The sequence below is a fragment of the Mobula hypostoma genome, chromosome 12 (assembly GCF_963921235.1).
Source record: "Mobula hypostoma chromosome 12, sMobHyp1.1, whole genome shotgun sequence".
NCBI classification, from domain to species: domain Eukaryota; kingdom Metazoa; phylum Chordata; class Chondrichthyes; order Myliobatiformes; family Myliobatidae; genus Mobula; species Mobula hypostoma.
The window spans coordinates 75957931-75984855 of record NC_086108.1 but is presented as its reverse complement, the minus strand read 5'-3'; the positions used below and the strand labels follow the sequence as shown (position 1 = coordinate 75984855).

The 26925-nt window shown below is 41.2% G+C and overlaps 1 protein-coding gene across 1 annotated transcript in view; it reads left to right on the top strand.

The window, feature by feature from the left end:
• LOC134354929 (trichohyalin) overlaps window positions 1–26925 on the top strand; it is an 88229-nt gene that overhangs the window by 14043 nt on the left and 47261 nt on the right. Inside the window, exons 3-10 of the mRNA XM_063064432.1 lie at window positions 7213–7246; window positions 8951–9105; window positions 9758–9839; window positions 9913–10105; window positions 10523–10590; window positions 19738–19814; window positions 23874–23953; window positions 25832–25911. Coding sequence (XP_062920502.1) covers window positions 7213–7246; window positions 8951–9105; window positions 9758–9839; window positions 9913–10105; window positions 10523–10590; window positions 19738–19814; window positions 23874–23953; window positions 25832–25911 — 769 coding nt within the window. The remainder of the gene's footprint in view (window positions 1–7212; window positions 7247–8950; window positions 9106–9757; window positions 9840–9912; window positions 10106–10522; window positions 10591–19737; window positions 19815–23873; window positions 23954–25831; window positions 25912–26925) is intronic.

Below are 26925 nucleotides of genomic sequence, written 5' to 3'. Positions count from 1 at the left end.
CTGCCTGCCTCGATGTCGAAGGTCGAGATTCGTCGTCTGCGGTGGCTGATGTGGAAGGCTTGAAAAATGACAGTATGCTTGACTGCTTAGCCTCGCACATTTTTCTGTCATATAGTTCTTTGTAAGCACTCAAACCATCTTGCAAATATGCCCTAAACCTACGTACCCTTTCAAAATTAAAGTCGTACTTTTCTGCAATCATTGTAGCAAAAATCTCATGCAGTTGCTTCATGGTCAGTTCCTGGACGACTTCACTTTCGGTCCATTCGCTACTGCATTAGGTTTCGATTGTTACCCTTTTCTCTTCCAATTGCATCAGCTCTTCATCTATCAGTTCTTGGTCATGGAATGCCAATACCTCTTCAACATCATCTTCGTCAGCTTCCACAAGCCAAACTCACTTTGTCCTTGCTTTGTTCACCAAGATCGAAACATTTGTTTTACACTAAGTGTAACACCCTTACGAGCTCTTTTAGGCTTTTCCGATACCTTAGAGCTCATCTTGCTAATGGCTGCTCACAGGCACGTGTTTAAGCAATGTCGGCTAGAATGCAGTTCCGGGGGAGGAGCTTGGCTGCTCGGGGCGCGCACTGTCTTTTTCATACGCTGCCTTTTTTTGTGCGCTGCCTTTTTCGTAACAGTGAAAACACCTTCTGTTAGCGAAAACAGTAACTAATGTAGGTCTTTCGTAACAGCGAGGTTTCGTAAAGTGAACATTCGTAAAGTGGGGGACGCCTGTACCTGCCATCCAAACAGGGATTGTACAATAATGTCTAACGCTACATCCAGGCATCTCCTTGCAAATGGTGTACATATGTGCAAAGGATTTAGTAATACTTTGGTGACTTCATGAAATAGACAATAAATAATGAAAAGTTTTCTGAAAACACTGTATTATGCAATTTGATAGTGCTTCTTGGCCTAGGTTTACATATTGTTAATGTCCATGTAGTGAAATGGACTGTGTATTGTGGACAGGACATATATGTACATCAGGGTAAAATGACAGAAGGCTAGAGTATAGTACTAAAAATTAATTAATTAGTTAAATATGGCGATACAGAATCTGTCTATATTCCTGCAGACCAGGAAATCAATAATTTGGACGATAAGATTGGAAAACAATGACCCAAGGATAGGCAGCCATTAAATTGGTCAAGCAAATGAAAAAAACTGACTGATGAATTTCATTGTAGAAAAGTGTACGGTCATCTGCCATTACAGAAAATACTGTAAATATATAGGGTGAACAGCACCTTTGGAGAGAGACAGAGGTAACGTATCCATTAATTAGAACCGGATAAAAGACAATGAGATTTTGGAAAGCTGCAGAAAAAGCAGGGGGTTTCAACTAGCCCAGTATTAATTGGAACTTGCTTCATACAAGAAGCTTAGAGGGGGCAGGATTTCTTCCGTGCATTCAAGAGGGATTTTTGAAGCAGTATGCAGAGAGTCCCTGTAGAGAAGAGAACCTACTGACAGAAACTTAAGTAGGTTACTGGCAGAACTGACTGTCGTAGCATTAACAGGATGTACTGCTGAAACTCACCAAGACTCCTTGGACAGCATCTTCCAAACCTATGACCTCTACCAGCTGGAAGGGCAAGGGTAGTAAAAGCATGGGAGTACTCCCATCTGTAAGTTGCCCTCCACATCACACACTATCTTGACTTGGAAATATGTTGCCGTTTGTTCACTACGACTCAGTTACAAATCCTTTAATTCCCTTTCTGTGACTCACACTTCAAGGATTGCAGTGATTTGACAGTGCAGCTCACCACCACTTTCTCGAGCAATTAGGGATGCTTACATCCCTTTAACGAATAAAATTAAATAGCCTCTTCCACAAAAGGGGAAGGTGGGTGCCAACAAGATGGATGAAAGGGTGATTCATCCCTTCTGCAAATTATGTGGAACTTCGGTATGCTTTCAGTACAAAGACTCAAGACTCTTATTACTATCCCAAATTCTCCATTTCCATCTTGAACAAGTGTGGGCCGAAGATTGCCAGGAGTCAGTGAGGATGTCGTCTTCAAGAAGTCTTCAAGCACAAATGTATAATGAGAGTAAAATAAGATAACCTGATTTCAGGCATTTCAGTAATAGCTTTGTAATACAATCTATCTGAGAAGCATTGAATGATGTCACTCTGCCTCTGATGGTGCCACTGAGAAGTGTTGCCGAATTTTCCTTTTCCCTCTAGCCTGAATCCCACAGAGTACACCATAATTGTGCTGTGTTCAAATGGCAAATCAAGGTTGAGAAGCCAATAACTGTTAATTATGTATTTCAATAATACAACAGAATTTTGAGGTAGGAGCACCAATAGGGCTATTTGCACCCGCTAAAACTAGAGTAAATTGGATAGCAAATTCTAGAATGTGTGCATATTGGTAAGTGTAGAAATCAAAAAGTTGTTATTCAACTTGCCATTCTTCTCTGTAAGCTTTCCACAGGTGACTGAGGATTGAAACATAAAAGGGCATGAACTTGTGGCATTTGCCTGTCAGCTTCCCACTCAATACCTTGGGGAAAAAGTGAAGGCTTTTCATTCATGTGTACTTTTCAAGTCAAGCCAAATCACCTTTTATTGTCATTTTGACCATAACTGCTGGTACAGTACACAGTAAAAACGAGACAACGTTTTTCAGGACCATGGTGCTACATGAACAATACAAAAACTACACTGAACTACGTAAAACAACACAAAACTACACTAGACTACAGACCTACCCAGGACTGCATAAAGTGCACAAAACAGTGCAGGCATTACAATAAATAATAAACAAGACAATATGCACATTAGAGCAGCGGTCCCCAACCACCGGGCTGTGGACCGGTACCGGGCCGCAGAGCATGCGCTACCGGGCCACGAGGAAACGATATGATTTGGCGATATGAGTCAGCTGCACCTTTCCTCATTCCCTGTCACGCCCACTGTTGAGCCATTACGCGTGCGTCATCCATGTCAGCACGGGAAGGAGATCAACTCCTCGAGCTTGCAAGTGACGGCGGGCTGAAAAGTATGTTTGACATAGCATCTCTGCCGGCATTCTGGATCAAAGTCAAGGCTCAATATCCTGAGATAGCCACGGAAGCACCGAAAAAGTTGCTTCCATTTCCAACATATCTCTGCAATGAATGTAACAAAAACTAAATTGCGGAATAGATTGGACATAAGGAACCCCGTTAGAGTATCACTGTCTCCCATCACTCCTCGATAGGACCGTCTTGAGCCCAGTCACTGATTCAGTGATATTGGTGCGTTGCAATGATTTTATATGTTCATACGGGGAAAATATGCGCTGTGTTAATATCCAAACGTTACTTAAAATGTTATGATGCTATTGACTTATATAACCATATAACAATTGCAGCACGGAAACAGGCCATCTCGGCCCCTCTAGTCCGTGCCGAACGCTACTCTCACTTAGTCCCACCGACCTGCACTCAGCCCACAACCCTCCATTCCTTTCCTGTCCATATACCTATCCAATTTAACTTTAAATGATAATATCGAACCTGCTTCTGCCACTTCTACTGGAAGTTCATTCAACACTTACTTCAAGCTTCCCTGTCCTCCCCTGATAATTGACTTATCGCTATATTCATGCGAGGAAAATATGCGGTGTGTGTTTAATATTAAATTCGTTAGATAAACCCTTTTAGAAATGAAATTGAGTGTATTAGCCACTTATCACCGATATTCCGGTCCTTGATTAACACCACCCCCCCCCCCCGCCCCGAACAGAATTGGCAAAAACGATTTGTACAGAAATAATCGGCACGTGCACGCATGCGCACTGGTGCCCGCGCAAGGCTTCATGGTCATTGTAGTCTTTCTCGGGGTAAACCCAACGTATTTGACTGCTACTCTTGTCCATTGGCAACCCTACCCATGCTCCCCTCCTCCCCCCCCCCCCCCAGATCAGCCAGTCCGCAAGAATATTGTCAATATGAAACCGGTCCGCAGTGCAAAAAAGGTTGGGGACCCCTGCTTTAGAGGACAGTAGGTTGGTGTCAGTCCAGGCTCTGGGTATTGAGGCGTCTGATGGCTTGCAGGTAGAAACTGTTTCATAGTCTGGTTGTGAGAGACCGAATACTTCGGTGCCTTTTGCCAGATGACAGGAGGGAGAAGAGTTTGTATGAGGGGTGCGTGGGGTCCTTCATAATGCTGTTTGCTTTACGGATGCAGCATGTGGTGTAAATATCTGTAATGGCGGGAAGAGAGACCCCGATGATCTTCTCAGCTGACCTCACTATCCATTGCAGGGTCTTGCAATCCGAGATGGTGCAATTTCCGAACCAGGCAGTGATGCAGCTGCTCAGGATGCTCGCAATACAACCTTTGTAGAATGTGGTGAGGATTGGGGGGTGGGAGATGGACTTTTCTCAGCCTTCAGAAAGTAGAGACGCTGCTGGGCTTTCTTTGCTATGGAGCTGGTGTTGAGGGACCAGGTGAGATTCTCTGCCAGGTGAGCACCAAGAAATTTGGTGCTCTTAACGATCTCTACGGAGGAGTCATCGATCTTCAGCAGAGAGTGGTTGTTTCGTGTCCTCCTGAAATCAACAACCATCTCTTTTGTTTTGTTCACATTCACAGACAGGTTGTTGGCTCTGCACCAGTCCCTTAGCTGCTGCACCTCCTCTCTGTATGCTGACTCATCGTTCTTGCTGATGAGCCCCACCACAGTCATGTCATTGGCGAACTTGATGATGTGATTCAAGCTGTGTATTGCGGCACAGTTGTGGGTCAGCAGAGTGAACAGCAGTGGACTGAGCACACAGCCCTGGGGGGCCCCCGTGCTCAGTGTGATGGTGTTGGAGATGCTGCTTCCAATCCGGACTGACTGAGGTCTCCCAGTCAGGAAGTCTAGGATCCAGTTGCAGAGGGAGGTGTTCAGGCCCAGTAGGCTCAGCTTTCCAATCAATTTCTGAGTTGAATGCTGAACTGAAGTCTATGAACAGCATTCGAACGTACGTGTCTTTTTTGTCCAGGTGGGTTAGGGCCAGTTGGAGGGTGATGGCAATGGCATCGTCTGTTGAACGGTTGGGACGGTACACGAACTGCAGGGGGTCCAGTGAGGGGGGCAGCAGGGCCTTGATGTGCCTCATGACAAGCCTTTTGAAACACTTCATGATGATGGATGTGAGTGCGATGGGATGGTAGTCGTTGAGGCAGGACACTAAAGACTTCTTCGGCATGGGGACGATGGCGGCCTTGAAGCAAGTAGGAACGACGGCGCTGCTCAGGGAGATGTTGAAGATGTCAGTGAGAATCTCTGCTAGCTGGTCTGCACATCCTCTAAGCACTCTGCCAGGAATATTGTCTGGTCCAGCAGCCTTCCGTGGGTTGACCCTGCACAGGGTTCTCCTCACATCGGCCACGGTAAGACACAGCTCCTGGTCATTTGGAGGAGGGGTGGTCTTCCTCGCCGCCATATCATTTTCCGCCTCAAAATGAGCGTAGAAGTTATTCAACGAATCTGGGAAGGAGGCATCACCAGCACATGCAGGTGGTGGTGTCTCGTAGTTGGTGATGTCCTGAATGCCCTTTCACATGTGCCATGTGTCGTCGCTGTCCTGGAAGTAGCTGTGGATTCGCTGGGCATGTGCAAGCTTTGCCTCTCTGATGGCCCCGGACAGTTTGGCACTCGCTGTTGTTAGGGCTGCCTTGTTGCCTGCTCTGAAGGCGGTCTCACGGGTCCTCAGCAGCGCACGTGCCTCTGTGGTCATCCATGGCTTCTGTTTTTTAATTTCAAAATATACTTTATTCAAAGTATATGGCTTCTGGTTAGCGCATGTAGTGATGGTCTTGGCCACAGTGACGTCATCAATGCACTTGCTGATGTAGCTAGTCACTGAGGCTGTGTACTCCTCTAAGTTGGTAGAGTCGCCATCGGTTGCAGCCTCCCTGAACATGTGCCAGTCAGTGTGCTCAAAGCAGTCTTGAAGAGCAGAGATGGCTCCTGCTGGCCAGGTTTTCACCTGCTTCTGAACTGGTCTGGAGCGCCTGACGAGCGGTCTGTATGTTGGGATTAGCATAACAGAGATGTGGTCTGAGTAACTGAGGTGGGGGCGGGGCTCCGCCCAGTATGCGTCGGGAATGTTTGTGTATACAAGGGCCAACGTGTTCTCCCCTCTCGATGCAAAGTCCACATATTGATGGAATTTGGGGAGCACTGACTTAAGGTTCATGTGGTTAAAATCTCCGGCGACAATAAACAGTCCATCAGGGTGTGCGTTCTGCAGTTTGCTAATAGCTCCATACAGTTCACAGAGTGCCTCCTTAGCATTAGCGCTGGGGGGGGGGGAATGTACACACTGACTATAAGGACAGTGGTGAATTCCCGTTGTAAATAAAATGGTCTGCATCTAACAGTCACGAACTCCACTAGCGATGAGCAGTATCTTGGAACCATTTCTAATGGAATGATAAAAACATAACAACCAATTAGACCCTCTTGCATTGAATGTTTATTTTTATAAGTGAAGAGTCTTTCAGATTTGATTAAAAGTAATTAACTGAGGCATCCGTTTGTCTTGTGAGACCATGGATCTGCACCTGGAAAGTCTTCACTCTCCAGGGCGCGGGCCTGGGCAAGGCTGTATGGAAGACCAGCGGTTGCCCATGCTGCAAGTCTCCCCTCTCCACAACACCAATGTTGTCCGAGGGAAGGGCATTAGGACCCATACAGCTTGGCACTGGTGTCGTCACAGAGCAATGTGTGATTAAGTGCCTTGCTCAAGGACACAACACGTTCCCTTGGCTGGGGCTCGAACTAGCGACCTTCAGGTAGCTAGTCCAATGCGTTAACCACTTGGCCACGTGCCCACACAAAAAAAAATTAAAATAAAGCAATTACTGATCTCTCCTAATTTTGTACTTCCATCCTCTCTGGATTTTGTTTTTATGTTGAACGAAATATTTAAGCTTAAGTTCTTTAAGCCAGGAATTGTGTTCCTCAGTATTGATTCTTTAATCTGACTGTGGAAGAGACTTTGCAGTTGCTTGTCTTCTGCAGATTCCTTGCAGAGCTTGGTTTTATGTCACTTGCAGGTGATAATAAACATGATTCTAATCAGACTGGAGCTATAATTTCTCTTCAAAAGATCACATAAAACTTGTCATCTGTAATTCCCAATAGTAATACTGTTGAATATTTTGGTATAGTTGTGATATTAATGGAGTGACTTTTTTTTTGTTTGCAGCAAAGATTGAACACCACAGGGTATTATGCAAAAGGTAGGTGGTACTGTTTATTTAAATTAAAACTAAATTAAGTAGTATAATTGTTTTCATGCATTTCTCAACAGAAGTAACCTGATAACGCCTGCTGAATCTGATCATTTGAACTGTCATTGCCATTTAGCGGTACTCTGACAACTTGTTCTCATGTCTCAATCAATCACACTTTATTTATGATGAGAATAGCCTGTCTTTTGTCATCAAACTGTTCTGGTTTGAACAAAGAAATGCCATTTTTATACAGAAATTAACTAGTTGGATATAGAAATTGATTTAATAGAAACTGTGCATTTCTGAATCACATCATTTACATATTCAAGTACCAAACATAATATTTCAGATATTAATGGCCAATTGAACTGATGTGTTAAAATACTTGAAATACTTGAAAATTAGTAAAATAGTTGTTCCATAGTAGGTGCTGCCCTAGAATCCTTTGTCTGCATCTTTATCTTGTCTGGTAATTGGTAATCTTGGCTCCAAAGCTTGAACAGAAAGGCTGTACAAAGGAGAGTTAAGCTTTCAAGGGACATGTTAGTCTGGTTGACTGCACTTTGTTTGCACACTGTCCCTCTCAACTTATCATCTTGACTCATGTTTTACTGAACTTCTGCAATCAGAAAAGGCTCTATGAAGTAAAATCCAGCTTTCAAAGGTTTGGTTCAGCTTGAGATTGTGGACTGTCTGTACTCTATTCTGTCAACACATTATTTTAATATTAGATTATGAGAACACTCAGTCCTTGTTTATTGTCATTTAGAAATGCATACATGCATTAAGAAATGATACAATGTTCCTCCAGAGTGATACCACAGAAAAACAGGACAAACCAAAGACTAACACTGACAGAACCACATAATTATAACATGTAGTTACAGCAGTGCAAAACAATACCATAATTTGATGAACAGCAGACCATGGGCACTGTAAAAAAAAGTCTCCAAGTCCTGATCGACTCCCGAGTCCCTGATAGCAGGTGGCAAAGGGTGAAACTCCCTGCCATAAACCTCCAGGCACCGACAGCTGCCGATGCATTGGAAGCACCCGACCACAGCCGACACTGAGTCCATCCGTCCGTCCAAAAACTTTAAGCCTCCGACCAGCCCCTCTGATACAGCTTCCCGAGCACCATCCTCTGCCAAGCGCCTTCGACCTCGCCCTGGCCACCGAAACAAGCAAAGCCAAGGATTCGGGGCCTTCCCTCCGGAGATTCTGGACCACACAGTAGCAGCGGCAGCGAAGCGGGCATTTCAGAAGTTTCTCCAGTTGTTCCTCCATATTCTCACATCTGTCTCCATCAAATCAGAATTGTGCACGGTACCCTACCTGACAAATAACAGACATCACCACCAGAGTGGTCGCGCACGCTGCATCGCGCCGTCATCTTCTCCTCCTCCTATTTGCCTTGCTGCAGCTTCCACAGAACCTGTGTGACAGTAAAATGTAATAATCATCCTTTTGTTTTCTCTATTGTGCCACTGATGATTGATGCTTGGAAGTTTCTGTGAGAAATTGTTGATGATAGCTTGCAAAGAAAGCCACAAATGTGGATTATTTTCTAACTCTGGTAGGAAACTTGCCTCAAAGGAAGATGTTATTTGAGAGAACATATTGTACCTGAGTAATAAGTATTTTGTTTTATTACAAGTGTGTTGGCTACAGAGGTTTATTTCTACTTTCAACGTTTTTGCTCTCTCTTAGTTGGATCACGTGACATGGTTGACATGAAAAACATTCGATTCAATGAACCTCTCTCGGTTTCTGTGGAGCACATATCTTGTTCAGATGTGTATAGTCAGAAATTGCCTAAAGAAGAATTAATGAGCATCTCGAGGCAGCTACAATTCCAAGGAAAAGTAAGTGCGCTAAAAGTAAGAGAACTGTGTACTTTCCATAAATTTGTGTCTCTGTACACACCTGTTTGCTTGGTTTTTCGAAAAGCCCTCCTGTTTTTTTAAATTTTGGGAGAGTAATGATAGTGTAGAATTTGGCATACTCTTGATATATCCGGTTCAAACACAGTGCAAAGTTAAAAATCCACAGGCAAATCCTGTTTTTTGTTGTGATTCTTCTATATATAATGATGAGACACAGTAGAACATGGACAATTTGCCAGTAAACTCCTGGTCTACATGCTTACTTCATGTTATTCCAAAAACCTGCTACGAACAGTATGATCTCCTGTAGGATGTCCATTTTCGTCATGCATTTGTGGTTTTGTTGAAAGTGTGTAGTGGCCAGATATCTGGTGTATTTGTTTCTGTTTTTGCAACATTCTGCTGCCAGTTTTTCTGTGAACCTATTTGTAAAATCGTTTTTTTATTATTATACCTGTTAAATTGTCATCTTAATAGGGATGGCTTGTTTCCTTTTTAAGTGTATACTATACATGTGGTTACTTTTTGCTTCCTGCTATTCAAAGGAATAGATTGAAGATAATTGACTGCTTACTTATCGAATGTGCACTATTTTTTCAATATTTTGATCAATATTTTTTGGTATCTTTAGACCATTGAATCTTTACACCAAGCTTTACTGAGAGTTGAAACAGAAAAGGAGCAGCAAAGGCAGCGTATTCGATCATTAGAAGGTAATAATTAAAATTTTAATACATTTTGTTGATAAAAACGTATTTTGAATTCAAATTGCCATTTGTTTTGCAGAGGAAATTCGGCGATTACAAGAGCAATCTGAAGAGAAGAGTTTAGATTTCCAGTTGGAGAGAAAGATGGAGGATTGGCGCAAAGAGATTTCAAATGAAATGTACAGTTTGCGAGAGCAACTACGTCATATGGATAGCAGGCTTGGTTATAGAAAACTAACTTTTTCCAGCCTGATGCAAGAAGTCCATGAAAGGTAGAAATGGTTAAAATAATCCTCATTGTTTTCATAGTTTGTGTAGCTTAAGCTCCTGTAATAAAATTTTGACTTAAGTGCATGGTTTTATGGATTGTGATGGAGGTTATGAGCATGAATAATTTTTATAAACTTTTCTACCAGTAATCCTTGAATTTACTAAGCAAATATTGATTAAACTGAAAGCAGCAGTCTTTGTTCTGTCATTTAAGAAATTCAATGATGTTTCTTTTTGTTTCGACTTGCAAAATGCTGATGTAGAACTCTGAGCATCCATCTTTAAACTGTTTTTGTTGGGAACTGGAATCTAGTCCATCAGTAATAAATTACTGATAATGCTTGACATTCTCCTGAAAAAGTGTTAATGATTGATGAACAATCCACTGAATATGTTTTAATAAAATATTTTATTAACAGAAGAAAAGACCTCTGTGAAGAACATGAATCACTTAGAAAGGAGATTGATGACATGAAACACAAGCTATGTAAGTATTCGAGTGCAATCAGTGGATTTTCAATTCTTTATGTTTTTACCAGAACATAAATAGATTAGCCGACAATAAATATAAATATTGTTTTAATTTTTGGGGAGGGCAAGAGAACACTTGATCAGAGAAGGTTTGTGATACATGCAGAAATAATTTGAAGTTCAAGGGTCCTCTCATTTCTGGTGGAGGAGAATTCTTGATTAAGTGAAAAAGGGAGAAATATCGGAAGTATTGGTACAACATAGAAAGTGGCATTGTCAGATGTAACAGACATTGAGAAACTGAAGGAAGAGTGGAGTTTTTTTTATTGAAAGCAGGAAGTAGAAGCCAATACACTTACTTAACATTGGTTGTTAGTGAACTATAGGAGCCTCATTTCTTCACCACTTATGCCCACTTCTCTGCCCACAGCATATAGCTATGCAATTGCAGATGATGCAGCCTCTTCGATCATATGACCCCCTCCCCCCCGCCCCACCAGAGCTTCAGACACTCCTACAAATGAAATAGCAATTTCCTTCTACCATTTTCAGTTTGGTATGTTGCAAACTTCCCTTTATTCTGTAGGTGATAGCCAATGCAAATTGGGTAACTGCTTTAATGAGCACTTCTATTCATTCTGCAAACATGGATCCTATCACTTTAATTCTAAATCACTCCCACTCTTGCCTGTTGGTGCTGAGTCTCTTTTGAACTGTCAATTAATAAAGTAAGCTCTGTAACAGCACTTCATATTTCAGCCAGGCCTGCAATCTCCTGAGAGATGAGGATGCTGGCGAGTATTTCAGTGGCCTTGTGCACAGTCAGTGAAAGCTAACCCATTTGTACATTTGGAAAGCAGGGTACTACCAGTAGGTTGCAGCAGTTTGAGTCTGCATTTCAAAGATGGAGCTTTGGTTGGAATCATGGATGTATTGTGATGGCAGAGTTAGGTGGTCACAATGCAGCTGAAGTATGTGTGGACGGAGAGGGAATGGATGACTGTCAGATCGACCAGGAAAAGCAGGCAGGTAGTGCAGTGGTTCCCTGAGAAACTATTGCCCACTGACAAATTTCCCTTTCTGAATACTGCTGGGGACTGGTAGTTCCTTCAGGAAATCCAGTCAAAGCTGGAATTCTGCCATAAGGAGTGACTCAACTCTTCAAGAGGGGAAGAAGAATGAGAGGCAATAGTGATGGTGAAGGAGGAAGAAAGTTCCAAGTAAATTTATTATCAAAGTACATATGTGTTACCATATATCTTGAGATTCGTTTTCTTGCAAGCATTTACAGGATAAAAGAAATGAAATAGAATTGTACGAAAAACGATACATAAACAAAGAATGATAAACAACCAATGTTGAAAAGACAAACTGGAAATAAAAATAATACTGGGCATGTAAGTTATAAAGGGGCTTTGAAAATGTCTGAAATAAGTCATAGAATCAGTTCAAAGTATTGGTGAATGAAGTTAGCTACGAATGAAGGGAGATGTTTCAGTAGCCTTAGATGTGACTCTGGGATGGGATATTGCCTGTCTGGTGCCAAGGTCAGGGGTGTCGCTGAACAACAGAGCATGTGGAATGGAGAGGCGGAACAGAAGGAAAAAACAAAAGGTCTGCAGGCAGCATTTTAGGAGCTGGGAAAGATGTTAAAAGAGGAAACTCTAAGCCAGTGATCTCAATTTACTCTCAGTTCCATGTTCCTTCAGTTACTGAAATTGCAATGTAGAGCAAATGAATCTGTAGATGGAAATACGGTGCAGCAGAGAAGGATTTAGATTTCTAAGGTATTCAGACCATTTTTGGGGCAAGAAGAGCCTGCACGAATCATTGCACCACAGCCAGACCAGACCATTAACCAGACCTGGATAGAGTGGATGTTAAAATTAAGTATCCATTAGTAGGAGAATCTAGGATCCAAGGCCTCAAAAAAGCGATGTCCCTGTAAAACTGAGGTGAGGAATTTCTTCAGCAAAGGCTTTACTCTTTGGAGAGAAGGAGGATGAGAGGAGACATGATAGAGGTGTAGAAGATAATAAGCAGAATAGATAGAGTGGATAGCCAGCGCCTCTTCCCCAGGGCACCACTGCTCAATACAAGAGGACATGGCTTTAAGGTAAGGGGTGGGAAGTTCAAGGGGGATATTAGAGGAAGGTTTTTTACTCAGAGAGTGGTTGGTGCATAGAATGCACTGCCTGATTCAGTGGTGGAGGCAGATACACTAGTGAGGTTTAAGAGACTACTAGACAGGTATATGGAGGAATCTAAGGTGGGGGCTTATATGGGAGGCAGGGTTTGAGGGTCGGCACAACATTGTGGGCCAAAGGGCCTGTACTGTGCTGTACTATTCTATGTTCTATGTTCTATGTTAAAGGGTGGTAAATATATGGAACTCATTGCCACAGAGAACTGTAGAGGCCAGGTTATGGTATATTTAAAGCACAGATTGATAGGTTTGTGATAGGTAGTGGTTAAGCGTTACGCAGAGAAGGCAAGAGAAAGAGATGGAAGAAAACGGTTATGGTTGGATGGCAGAGCAGGCTTGCTGGGCCAAATGGCCTATTCTGCTCATGTCTTATGGAGCCAATATTCTCTAGGGAGGAATTTGCTAGTTCTTCTGGGAAGAGTTTGTTAGATTGACAGTGTGATGGGAACTTTGAGAATAATTCAGGAAGCGAAGAGACAGAAATTGGAAATTAGAACAGTAATAAGTGAAATAAATAGACCAGAAACAAAAGCCAACAGACAATGGATTGAAAGAAAGGAAAAAAATGTCAAGTGTATAAGTATGTGGCAAATTATAACAGCACCAATAAGAGATTTTAGAATTCGGTGAATGTGGCAAGACCGATATTTTTTACCCATCCCAAATGAATATGATTTAATTGCCATATGACCAAAGCTGTGAGTTGCATGTTCAAAGATATTTGTAATTTTATTAATAACACTATATCACCTATTTTCCAAAAATGAAAAAGTCATATAATGTTATTAATAAAAGGGGATGGATGATGGGGAAGAAAGATCAGCACATTTGTATGGAATTGAGCTGTGAAAGAGCAAAGGGCAGTAAGTATTGGTAGGAGTTACAGTGTTGATAGGCCACTAAATAGTATTTGTATTATTGAGCACTGCATTATTTGGAAAGTTAGAGGTGCTTAAATAGGGGTAATAAAATCATTGTCAGAGACTTTAGTTTACATGCAGAACAAACTAATCAAGACAGCAATAATGAGGTTGAGGATGAATTTGTGGAAACTGTATGAAATAGCTTTCCATATCAAGATATTGAGGAATCAATTAAATAAATTCACTAGCCTGCTTCCAGGCATGGTAAGTTTATGGTATGAAAAAAAAATCAGACTGGGCCTGTATTCTCCAGTGTTTACAAGACTGGGAGGATATTTTATTACCCTCAAAGGACCTGCAAAGTTCTTTCAGAATTTGACAGGCTGGATGCAGATTGGAGTTTGTTCTGGCTGAGGAATTTTAAATGAAAAGTCACAATCTTAGGATAAAAAATTTGGTTGCTCAGGACTGAGAGAGAAATTTCTTCACTCAATTGATAGTGAATATTTGGACTAATCTACCCCCAATGGGCTTTGGAGACTGTTATTGAGTTCAGTGAAAATAGAGATTGATAGATTAAGGAATCAGGTTATATGGGATTACTACACAAAAATGGTATTGAGCTCAAAAATAAAACATGATTTTGATGAAGAACAGAGTAGGCTTACTTTGCTTCTATTTCTTATGTTCTTCTTGAAACAATGATATCTTGTTACGTTTATGTAAGACGATAAGATGTAGGAGAAGAATTAGGTCACTCAGTCAATCAAATCTGCTCTGCCATTCAATCATGGCTGACTTATTTTCCCTCCCAAACCCATTCTCCTACCTTCTCCACATAACCTTTAATGCCCTTACTTTGTACTATCAAGACACATAAGGTTGTAATCGTAGGTGATTTTAATTTTCCACATATTCACTAAGACTTCAATGCTACAAAAGGACGAGATGGGATGGAGTTTGTCAAATGTGTTCAGGGAAGTTTCTTTACTCAGTAGATAGAAGTCCCAATGAGAGAGTATGTGATACTTGATCTCCTATTGGGGAATGAGACAGGGCAGAAGTTAGTGCCGGGGAACACTTTGCATTCAGTGATCATAAAGCCATTAGTTTCAAGGTAATTTTGAAAAAGGATTGGTCTGGTCCTCGGGTTGAGATTCTAAATTGGTGAAAGGTCATTTTTGGTGGTATCAGAAAGGATCTGGCAAGCATGGATTGGTACTCGCAGTTTTCTGGCAAAAGTGTACATGGTAAGTGGAAGGCCTTCAGAAGTGAAATTCTGAGGGTATAAAACTTGTATGTGCCTGTCAGAATAAGAGGCAAGGATAACAGGTTAAGGGAACCTTGGTTTTTGAGATGTATTGAGGCCCTGGTTAAGGAAAAAAGGTGCATAGCAGGTGTAGGCAGGGAGGAACAAATAAGGTACTTATGGAGTATAACAAATGAAAGAGAACACTAAAGAAAGAAATCAGGATGGTTAAGAAGGCACGAGGTTGCTCTAACAGACAAGGTAAAGAAAAATCCCAAGGGGTTCTACAGATATGTTAAGGACAAAAGGACTGCAAGGGACAAAACTGGTCCTCTAGAGGATCAGAATGGTAACCTGTGCGTGGAGCCAAAAGAGATAAGGGCGAGCTTAAATGGCTTTTTGCATCTGTATTTACTCGGTAGACAGACAGAGTCTGCAGAAGTGAGGCAAAGCAGTAACAATGTCATGAACCCTATGCAGTCTACAGAGGAGGAAAATCATGGTGGACAAATCGCCAGGGTCTGATAAGGTGTTCTTTTGGACCCTGTGGGAGGCAGGGGCCCTAGCAGGGCTACTTAAATCATCCTTGCGACAGGTGAGGTACTGGAGGATTGGAGGACAGCTAATCTTGTTCTGCTGCTTAAGAAAGGTTCTAAGAATAATTCAGGAAATTATAGGCTGGTGAGCCTGATGTTAGTAGTGGGAAAGTTATTTGAAGGTATTCTAAGGGATTGGATGTATGAGTATTTGGATAGACAGGGACTGCTTAGAGTTAGTCAGCACAGCTTGTGCATAGTAGGTCGCGTCAAACCAATCTTATAGAGTTTTTCGAGGAAGTTACCAGGAAAGTTCAAGAACGCAATGCAGTGGATGTTGTCTACATGGACTTTGAGAAGGTCCCACTTGGGAGGTTGGTCAAGAAGGCATTCAGGATGAGGTAGTAAGTTGAACTAGACATTGGCTTTGTGGGAGAAGCCAGAGAGTGGTAGTAGATAGTGGTAGTGGTAGTCTTTACCTTGTCTGTTAGAGCAACCTCGTGCCTTCTTAACCTTCCTGATTTCTCTCTGACTGGAACAAGAATTGCAGGATGTATATTATATTTATTTCTCTGATGTGAAATTGAACTATTTAATTATTGGGGCCTGTGACTAGTGGAGTGCCACAGATATTGGTGTTGCTTACCTCTATATCTACGAACTAGATCAGCAAATTAGCAGATGACACCAAAACTGGGGGTGTAATGGACAGCGAGGAACACTATCAAAGCATGCAGGAAGATCTGCATCAGCTGAAAAAATGGGCTGAAAAATGGCAGATGGAATTCAATACAGAAAAGTGTGAGCTGTTACACTTCAGTAGGACCACCTAGGGCAGGTCTTACATTGTAAGACACAGTAGGGCACTGAGGAGTGCGGTAAAATTAAGGGATCTGGGAATACAGGTCCATAATTCATTGCTAGTCTATCACAGGTAGATAGGGTGGTAAAGAAAGCTTTTGGCTCATTGGTCTTTGTAGAAGGAAGTATAAAGGAGTTGGGATGCTATGTTTAAATTGTATAAGATGTCGATGAAGATTTGAAGTAGTGTGTGTAGTTTTGGTCACATGCCTACAGGGAAGGTGTAAATAAGGTTGAAAGACTACAGAGAAAATTTACAAGGATGTTGCCAAAACTGGAGGACCTGAGTTATAAAGAATCAATGGGTTAGAACTTTATTCTCTAGAATGTAGAGGATTTGATAGAAGTACACAAAAATTATGAGGGGTATAGATAGAGTAAATAAGCTTTTTTCCACTGAGGCTGGGTGAGATTACAGCTAGAGGGCAGGGGTTAAGGGTGAAAGGTGAAATGTTTAAGGGGAATGTGAGGGGAACAACTTCACTCAGGGTGGAGAGAGTGTGGAATGAGCTGGCAGCACAAGTGGTGGATGTAACTTTGATTAAAACATTTAAGATGAGTTTGGATAGGTACATAGATGGGAAGGGTATGGAGAGCTATGGTCCAGGTGCAAGTCAATGGGATTAGGCAGTTTAAATGGTTTGGTGCAGACTAGATGGGCCAAAAGGCCTATTTGTGAGTTGCAGTTTTCTATGACTCCAAACCTCCACTTTAAATATACCCAAAGACTTGGCCTCCTCAGCCATCTGTGGCAATGAATTCCACAGGTTCACCACCCTCAAGCTAAAGAAATTCCTGTTCATCTCTGATCTAAATAGGTGTCCTTATATTCTGAGGCTGTGCCCTCTACTCCTAGACTCTTCCTCTACTGGAAACGTTCCCCCTTTGTCTTTATTCCCACTCTTTGCCTCCTGCCAGTCAGCCAATCTTCTGCCCATGCTAGTATCTCTCCCGTAATACCATGGGCTCTTATTTAACAGCTTCATGTGCGGCACCTTGTCAAATTTCTTCTGAAAATCCAAGTAAACAACATCCACTGACTCTTTTGTCTACTATGCTTGTTGATTTTTCAAACAGATTTGTTAGGCAAGATTTCCTCTGAAGGAAACCATGCTGACTTCGGCCTATTTCATCAGTGTGCCTCCAAGTACCCTGAAACCTCATCCTTATGTGAGGATGTTATTTGTGGACTTCAGTTCTGCATTTAATACAGTCATCCCCCATAAACTGGTCAGCAAACTGAACACTCTTGGCCTTGGTTCCTCCCTGTGCTCATGGGTCATGGACTTTCTCACAGACCAACCACAGCAGGTCAGAATTGGTATGCACACCTCCGCCATCCTCATCTTAAAAATAGGCACCCCGCAGGGCTGTGTGCTGAGCCGTATGCTCTACACACTCTTCACATATGACTGCCCCCCCCCCCATCTACACCTCCAACTCCATAATTAAATTTGCAGACAATACCACTGTGGTTAGCCTGATCTCAGACGAGGATGAAACAGCCTACAAGCTTGAGGTGGATCATCTGATGGAGTGGTGTAAGGACAATAACCTGGTCCCCCCCATATACATGGAGAGATAGTGGAAAGTGCGGAAAACTTAAAAGTTCCTTGGAGTTATGTTGTCAAAACAGCTGACATGGACCACCAACACCTCGCTGCTTGTAAAAAAAAAAGGCACAACGAAGACTCTTCTTCCTCAGAAAGCTGAAACAGGCCAAACTCCCACAAAAGCTGTTGCTTAACTTCTACAGAAGCACAATTGAAACCATCCTGACCAACAGCGCCACAGTGAGATATGCCAACTGCACAGCTGCTGAGCAACAAGACCTGCATCGCCTGGTGAAGGCAGCCCAGTGAATTGTCAGGATGGAGCTCCCAGGACTGGACACCATCTATTACAGCAGACTCAGGAGGAAAGCAATCAGCATAACCAGAGACACCACACAACCCGGCCACTCCCTGTTTGACCCGCTGCCGTCCAGCAAAAGGTTCAGGACACTAAAAGCCAGAACAAATAGACTGAAGAACAGCTTCTATCCCAGAGCTGTGGCCTCCCATCACACCACTCCCACAGAACAATGACCAAAACTGTGAGCGCACACATGAACACACAAGGACTCAAATACTTGCACTAATGACACTTTGTGCATTACTGTGATATTCTGGTGCTGCTGCAACTTATTTTCTGCTACTTATCTATTTAATACTGTTTTTCTATTACTGTCTTGTTTTTATCTACTGCTTTATTTAATTGCCTGAGAGGAAGCCAAACAGTGTTTCATTTTACGTATGTATAATGACAATAAGGATCATTCAATTCAATTAATAATGGACTCCAACACCGTGGCAACTACTGAAGTCATGCTAACTGGTCTACAATTTACTGTCTTTTGCCTTCCTCCCTTAAAAAGCAGAGAGACATTTACAATTGTTCAGTCCTCCTGAACCATTCAAGAATCTAATGATTCTTCAAAGGTCACTACTAAGGGGTCGTCTATTGAGATTGAGACAGAGGAAAGGAAACTTTTGAAATTCTGAGTGGGAGGGATGCTCAGAAGTGAAGGATCATAATGCTAGAGTGATAAGGTGGTACCTGCAGCTCCAAACCTTCAAATTCTGTGTCCACCATAAAGCAGGGAAAGGAAATGTTACTGCAGACTGTCTGTTTCAGCTGCTAAGCATCATCGCCGTAGAAGAGGATGGTGCTAATGTGACAAAGAGTACTCGGTAAATGAACTTACACACGCGCATTCACACAAATACAAACGTTGGCTTGTCATTCTGCTGTCGTGCTGAGTGTGTGCACTTCAATATCTTCCTTGCTATATTCTCATAATGTGTCCTAAACCGAGTTAATGCACTCAGGTTAACTTTATGATGCTTTTCCCACCATACCTAGTGTAAATCTGTATATGTTGTTTGTATGCTGTACTTAATTTTATATTTTACTTTTAATTTTATATTTTACTGTTTATTTTGTAATATGATTGTAACTACATTGTGGAGTGCATTATATTCTAATTCATGTGTAGTCTGAAGTTAACTTCACTGGTAATTAAAGATGGTATGTCTTAGTGCGTAAAGAAAAAAAATGGAGCTGTTTACCTTCAGTAGGAGATTAGGGCTGCCAGGAGTTCACACTGGACAAGAATAAATACGGAGCAATTATTGTGTTTTCTGGTATCTTTTTGTAAATATTGGCAGTTTTCTTTTCAGCATTTTTGCTAAATTTTGTAAGTATGATTTTTGAAGCATCTAACATTTGCACTAAAGTGCTAAGTGACTACAGCCATTTTTCCTCTGGTCATAGCCAATGTATCTGACAAATACACACTGTTTCATTTGTGATCTTAGCATTTTATTTGCATCTTCCAGCATTTTCCATTTTATTTCAATGCTGAAAGTTACTTTCAGTATCTACTGCACTTGCACTATTGTTTCAGGGAGGCAAGAGGATGAACTGGCGAAACAGATTTCTGATACAAAGGAACTTAAGCAGTCACAAGATAAAAATAGTAAGGTAAATTACTGTATTAACAAGGATATTTGAAATAACATTAATTTCTTTTGTGATCTCTAAACACTCGGAAGGCCAAAACCATCACTTGTTCCAGTATTTAGCAGCTGCATTTGACTTTGTTTGACTCAAGAGGTTCTGACTTCATCTTCACCATTTCTGAGACTGTCACTTCCACCTCTATAACGTTATCTAATTTACCTATCTTCAACTCATTTCCTGTTGAGAACACTCAAAAAAAATCAGATTTCTTTACAGATATATTTTCAGAATCTACAAATATGTTATCCCATTAATTAGAATTAGCCAAGTGTTTACCCTCATTTGAATTCCTGTTGACTTCAACATTGGAGCACAGTCTGCATTTTTGTGATGTTTAAATGTATAAATCAAAAATGTTTAGTTACTGTCAGCTTCCCATAGCAATGACAATGAAAACTGATAATTTGACCAAGTTCAAGGTTATTGTCATCTTATGGTCATATGGTCATACATACAAGACCATATGACCATAAGATATAGTAGCAAAATTAGGCCATTTGGCCCATCGAGACTGCTCTGCCATTTCATCATGGCTGATCCATCTTCCCTCTTAGCACCAGTTTCCTGCCTTCTCCCTGAATCCTTTCATGTCTTGACTAAACAATAATCTATCAGTCTTTGGCTTAAATATACCCAATGACTTGACCTCCACAGATGTGTGTGGCAACATATTCCAGATTCATCACTCCTTGGCTAAAGAAATTCCTCCTCAACTCTATTCTGAGGCTGTGTCCTCTGGTCTTGGACTCCCTTACCTTAGGAAACATTCTCTCCACCTCCACTCTAACAAGGCCTTTCACCATTTAAAAGGTTTCAATGAGGTTACCCCTCATTCTTCTGAATTTCGGTGAATATAAGCCCAGAGGCATCAACTGTTTCTCATATGATAAGCCTTTTAATCCTGGAATCATATTAATGAACCACTTTAACCCTTCTCCAATGTTAGAGGAGAGGGTTCAAAAGTACATCGCTTAGATAAGGGGCCCAGAACTGCTCACAAAACTCAAAGTGAAGCCTCAACATTACATTCTTGCTTTTATATTCCAGTCCTCTCAGAATAATGGTAGCATCGTATTTGTCTTCCTCACCACCGACTCGACCATGATCTGCAGTGCAGAAAAACGAATTGTTCATCTGACCAATTTGACATGCCACAAGCTGGCTCTCTCTCTCACCAATAAAGGGACAGAGAGGTGTCACACAGTGAGAGGGGAGACCAACAAAATCAAAAAATTCACTGATTTATGGTGTAAAAGTCTGCTGTATCACTTTCTCTGACTCAAGAATCGGCAGCAAACTCTACCCCACCAGCATAGTATTCATTCGTCCACAGGCCACGAAGCCACAGAACTCTCAAAAGAGTTTACAAAAGGTTCAAAAAATTAGGTAATGATAGAGATCTAGAAGATTATAAGGCTAGCAGGAAGGAGCTTAAGAAAGAAATCAGGAGAGCCAGAAGGGACCATGAGAAGGCCTTGGCAGACAGGTTTAAGGAAAACCTCTGGGCATTCTACAAGTATGTGAAGAGCAAGAGGATAAGACATGAGAGAATAGGACCAATCAGGTGTGACGGTTGAAAAGTGTGAATGGAACCGGAGGAGATAGCAGAGGTACTTAATGAGTACTTTGATTCAGTATTCACTACGGAAAAGGATCTTGGCAAATGTAGGGATGAACTTACAGTGGACTGAAAAGCTTGAGCATCTAGATATTAAGAGGGAAGATGTGTTGGAGCTTTTGGAAAGCATCAAGTTGGATAAGTCAGCGGGACCAGACGGGATGTACCCCAGGCTACTGTGGGAGGCGAGAAAAGAGATTGCTGAGCCTCTGACGAAGATCTTTGCAACATCAATGGGGACGGGAGAGGTTCCAGAGGTTTGGAGTGTTGCAGATATTGTTCCATTATTCAAGAAAGGAAGTAGAGATAGCCCAGGAAATTATAGACCAGTGAGTCTTATTTCAATGGTTGGTAAGTTGATGGAGAAGATCCTGAGAGGAAGGATTAATGAACACTTGAAGAGGCAGAATATGATCAGGAATAGTCAGCACGGCTTTGTGAAAGGCAGGTCGTGCCTTATGACTCTGAATGATTTTTTTGAGGATGTGACTAAACATATTGATAAAGGTAGAGCAGTAGATTCGTATATATGGATTTCAGCAAGGCATTTGACAAGGTACCCCATGCAAGGCTTATTGAGAAAGTAAGGTGGCATGGGATCCAAGGGGAACATTGCTTTGTGGATCCAGAACTGGCTTGCCCACAGAAGGCAAAGAGTGGTTGTAGACGGGTCATATTCTGCATGAAGGTCGGTCACCAGTGGTGTGCCTCTGGGATCTGTTCTGGGACCCCTATTCTTCGTGATTTTTATAAATGACCTGGATGAGGAAGTGGAGGGATGGATTAGTAAATTTGCTGATGACACAAAGGCTGGAGATGTTGTAGATAGCATGGAGGGCTGTCAAAGGTTACAGTGGGACATTGATAGGATGTAAAGCTGGGCTGAGAAGTGGCAGATGGAGTCCAACCCAGATAAGTGTGAGGTGGTTCATTTTGGTAGGTCAAATATAATGACAGAATATAGTATTAATGGCAAGACTGTTGGCAGTGTGGAGGATCAGAGGGATCTTGGGGTCTGAGTCCATAGGACACTCAAAGCTGCTGCGCAGGTTGACTCTGTGGTTAAGAAAGCATACGGTGCATTGGCCTTCATCAATCGTGGGATTGAGTTTAGGAGCTGAGAGGTAATGTTGCAGCTATATAGGACCCTGGTCAGACCCCACTTGGAGTACTGTGCTCAGTTCTGGTTGCCTCACTATAGGAAAGATGTGGAAGCCATAGAAAGGGTGCAGAGGAGATTTACAAGGATTTTGCCTGGATTGGGGAGCATGCCTTAGGAGAATAGGTTGATTGAACTCGGCCTTTTTTCCTTGGAGCGACGGAGGATGAGAGGTGACCTGATAGAGGTGTACAAGATGATGAGAGGCATTCACCGTGTGGATAGTCAGAGGCTTTTTCCCGGGGCTGAAATGGCTAACATGGGAGGGCACAGTTTTAAGGTGTTTGGAAGTAGTAGGTACAGAGGAGATGTCAGGGGTAAGTTTTTTTTTACACAGAGAGTGGTGAGTACGTGGAATGGGCTGCCGGCGACGGTGGTGGAGGCAGATACAATAGGGTCTTTTAAGAGACTCCTGGACAAGTAAATGGAGCTCAGAAAAATAGAGAGCTATGGGTAACCCTAGGTAATTTCTAAGGTAAAGACATGGTCAGCACAGCTTTGTGGGCCAAAGGGCCTGTATTGTGCTGTAGGTTTTCTATGTTTCTAATCCCGAAGATGCGCCCATGGTATATTGAAAAATGGCCAGTCGGTGAGCCCTGGGAGCGGGTCCCATTGCTGCAAAGTACTGCAGTTTGAGTGCAGCTGCAGGTCAAGGGCACTGATAGAACCCATCCAACTTGAAAAGGAAAAAAAATGCATTTTAAGGTAGAAAACTCAGCCAACAAAGTCAACAAAAAGTCCTTGTTTTGTAGGCTTAAACATAATTCCTGGTATTAAGTGAACTGGTTCTGAATAAATTGTTATTTATTTGGGTGTTTATTAGCAGATCATGTAACCTTTTAATTTTGATTGCAATGGCAACTATTCTATTAAGTTGTACCACCTCTTGCTTCAATGGTTTAGATGCAAGGCATGCACGAACTAAATTATCTTCTCAGTACTGACTGTGCTCCACTGAGTCATTAAACCAGAGTTAGAAGGGTACATATCAAAATCAACTTTGAATAAAATCTTACTGCAGCTTAGTTCAGAGAGAACAGGAAATTTCTGAAGTGCTCGGCAATATTAATTCCCATTAATTTCAATGAAAAATTATTTAGCCATCCTATCTCTTTGTGGGACTTCCCTACATTACAGTCTACATTCTCTGAAGTCTTGTGTTATACAGCACTTTGTGTCAGCCTAATATTGTTAAGAAGTTACTTGTATATTTACTTATTGACACTTTGTTCCTTCTTGATAGATGGTGAGAGAACTAATGAATAAGTATCAATTGTTAGCTCATGAGCGGGAATGTTCAGGACAGGAGCTTACAAATATCAGGTGAATGGCTTAAAATAATTGATCTATCCTTATTTATGTTTATTTTTTTAAAATCATAGCTGCTGAAGGGTTTTAAGTACTGCAGTATTTATAAAAGAAATTAATATCAACAGATAGATGTTAAAATTACAGATAACAACAAGCTAGGATTGACATAAAGGGCAGCAGCCCCTTTTACTCTGTTAAACATTATTTTCTCCTTGCATTCTCCTATTCAAAGCCCTAGTTTGAATCCATCATCTGAGAATTGTGATTGTGGCTTGGAAATAATGTCATGTAGCCATTACTTGGATGATTAATTTCCCTTGCATTCAGCTTAGCGGGTCTTCTCAGCAATTTTCAATGTGATCAGAACTCGACACAGTACTCAAGATGTGGTTCAACCAGTGCAAGATGAAACTTTGTCATTAATTTATGATTTTTTTAACATTAATTCATGATTTTTTAAAATTAGTTCATGGGAGATCCATTCTTTGTTGCTGTTGAGAAATAGTGAAAAATGAAAGGAGGGTTTGTATGTTTGCGTCAGGATAATATGAAGCAGAGATCAACAATCTGCATATACATTTCCTGCCCATGTTCCCTCTAGGTTGTGGAAGCATCAGTAAACTGCTGCATTTTGTTTCATATAAAATGATGCAGCAACAAAAATGGCAAATTTGCCATTTTTTGGAAGGGCCAGATACTTAAGCTAGTAGGTGAGCTGTTTAACACAATTTTCCTGGATATTGTTCTTGTGCACTCTTGTAGTTGTATCTATATTAGTAAACAGAAGCATTCCTGACATGATGTATAGTTAAGATGGTTTTGACGTGGGAAATGAGTAACCTGTTGCAAAATACCCATTGTGACCTATTACATTAATAAAGCTAATTCACTTGAATTCATGGTCAATCATGATGGTAAGGACATTTAATGTGGAAAATTTGGTAATAGACAATAGGTGCAGGAGTAGGCCATTCGGCCCTTGAGCCAGTACCGCCATTCACTGTGATCACGGCTGATCATCCACTATCAGTACCCCGTTCCTGCCTTCTCCCCATATCCCTTGACTCCGCTATCTTTAAGAGCTCTATCTAACTCTTTCTTGAAAGAATCCAGAGAATTGGCCTTCACTGCCTTCTGAGACAGAGCATTCCACAGATGCACAACTCTCTGGGTGAAAAAGTTTTTCCTCAACTCCGTTCTAAATGGTCTACCCCTTATTCTTAAACTGTGGCCTCTGGTTCTGGACTCCCCCAACATCGGGAACATGTTTCCTGCCTCTAGCATGTCCAATCCCTTAATAATCTTATATGTTTCAATCAGGTCCCCTCTCAACCTTCTAAATTCCAGTGTATACAAGTTAATGTAATGTTAGCCCCGTTTAATATGTTGCTTTGGCAGCAGTTTAACCCAGGTATTTTGTGACTTGTTACCTATCAATTCACTGTAGAATGATGTCCATAGTCACTGCGTGTCAGTATGGACTTCTTCACAATCTCTCACTGGGATTATCATTAAGCAGGTGAACATCCAGTCTTAGAATGTATACATTGATGTAGCATTTGAAGACTTTTCTGGTTGTGGTACTACCCTCTACATTTATAGTGCTGCCCCCAAAGTAATTAAAACAACCACAATCTTGCTGTGTCAGATATGATCAAAATGACTTCAGGAGCCTAGAAGGGTGTTATGAAATTACAAAATTTAATTTTAGTCACTGCTTCCTTTTCCTAATTTCCTATATTTGTAAAGGGATCTATGAAGGGAATAATTCTAAACTATCTATAATAAATTGTCACTCTAAATTTGCTATATTTATTGCTCAGTGTTCCACTGCACCTATATGTTTTATATAATTTAATTACTAATGGTTTGAGTTGAAATTTTTTTTAGATCCACTGTTGGTAGTTTGAAGGAACAGCTGAAAAATATTCAGCTAGCTGACAACTGGACCAGTACACCTTTAAGACCAGGTGTGTATAAATTTGTAGTATGTTATACCTTCCTCTCTCACTCCCAAATTTGGTATCATTGATAAATTTTGAAATTGTCAATTGATATTTGGAATTGAACAACAGCAATGGCCCAGCACTGACCTTTACAATCCAGCCCGGCATTTAAACCCTTATGAAATGCCAGCAGCCACCTTCTTCACTTAACAGCTGCCTTTTATGACCATGCTTAGCATTCTGCCATAGTCAGCTAGTAACCTATTTTGATGCTTATATACTGACATTACTTTCAATGTGATATATTATTTTATTGAGGGCTATTTATATTGAGATATTGGCCAACTTTATTACTGTTGTCTACCCTGTTTAATTCTTTTAATAAAAATCAGTAAGGCTGGTCAAGTAAAATTCTTTTAAAATCTCCGAGAAGTCTTCTGCTTATAAGGAGTCCAGTGTTAAACTGATGGGTCTATAATTCCTCTGACACATTCTTTTCTCCCTTCTCAAATATCATTCTTGTGTTATCTGCCAGTCCTCGGCCTCAGTATTTTCAAACAAATTCTACATGTATGTACATTGTGCTTGACTGGCTCACGTCTAATTTCTTTCTAATGTGCATGTGAAGTTCTGATGCTTGATTAGCAAGTCCCCTTCTATTTTTACTGTACTCCTCATCATTTATGTTATGCCACTGGTAAATTGTAAAGTGTAATAATATTCTTCTCTTCCATCTCCCATCTGCCCTGTCCTTTAATGGTTCTAATTTAATCTTAACTTCATTTGGTACCTCTAGTGTTTGCATTTATGTTCTGAAATAACTTTTAAGTCTCTCTTTGCCTCAGTTGCTTTTCCACACTTTTCTCTTAATTCTTCCATTTCTATATGATCATGCACACCTGAGTTTGTCTATGCATTTGGTTTTCTTCACTTACTCTTCATTTATTTTGTTATCTCTATTCATGCATAAAGCCTTTTTTTAATTGTAGTGAAGTAATGTACTTGTAATGACATGTTTAAATTTAATATATAAAACAA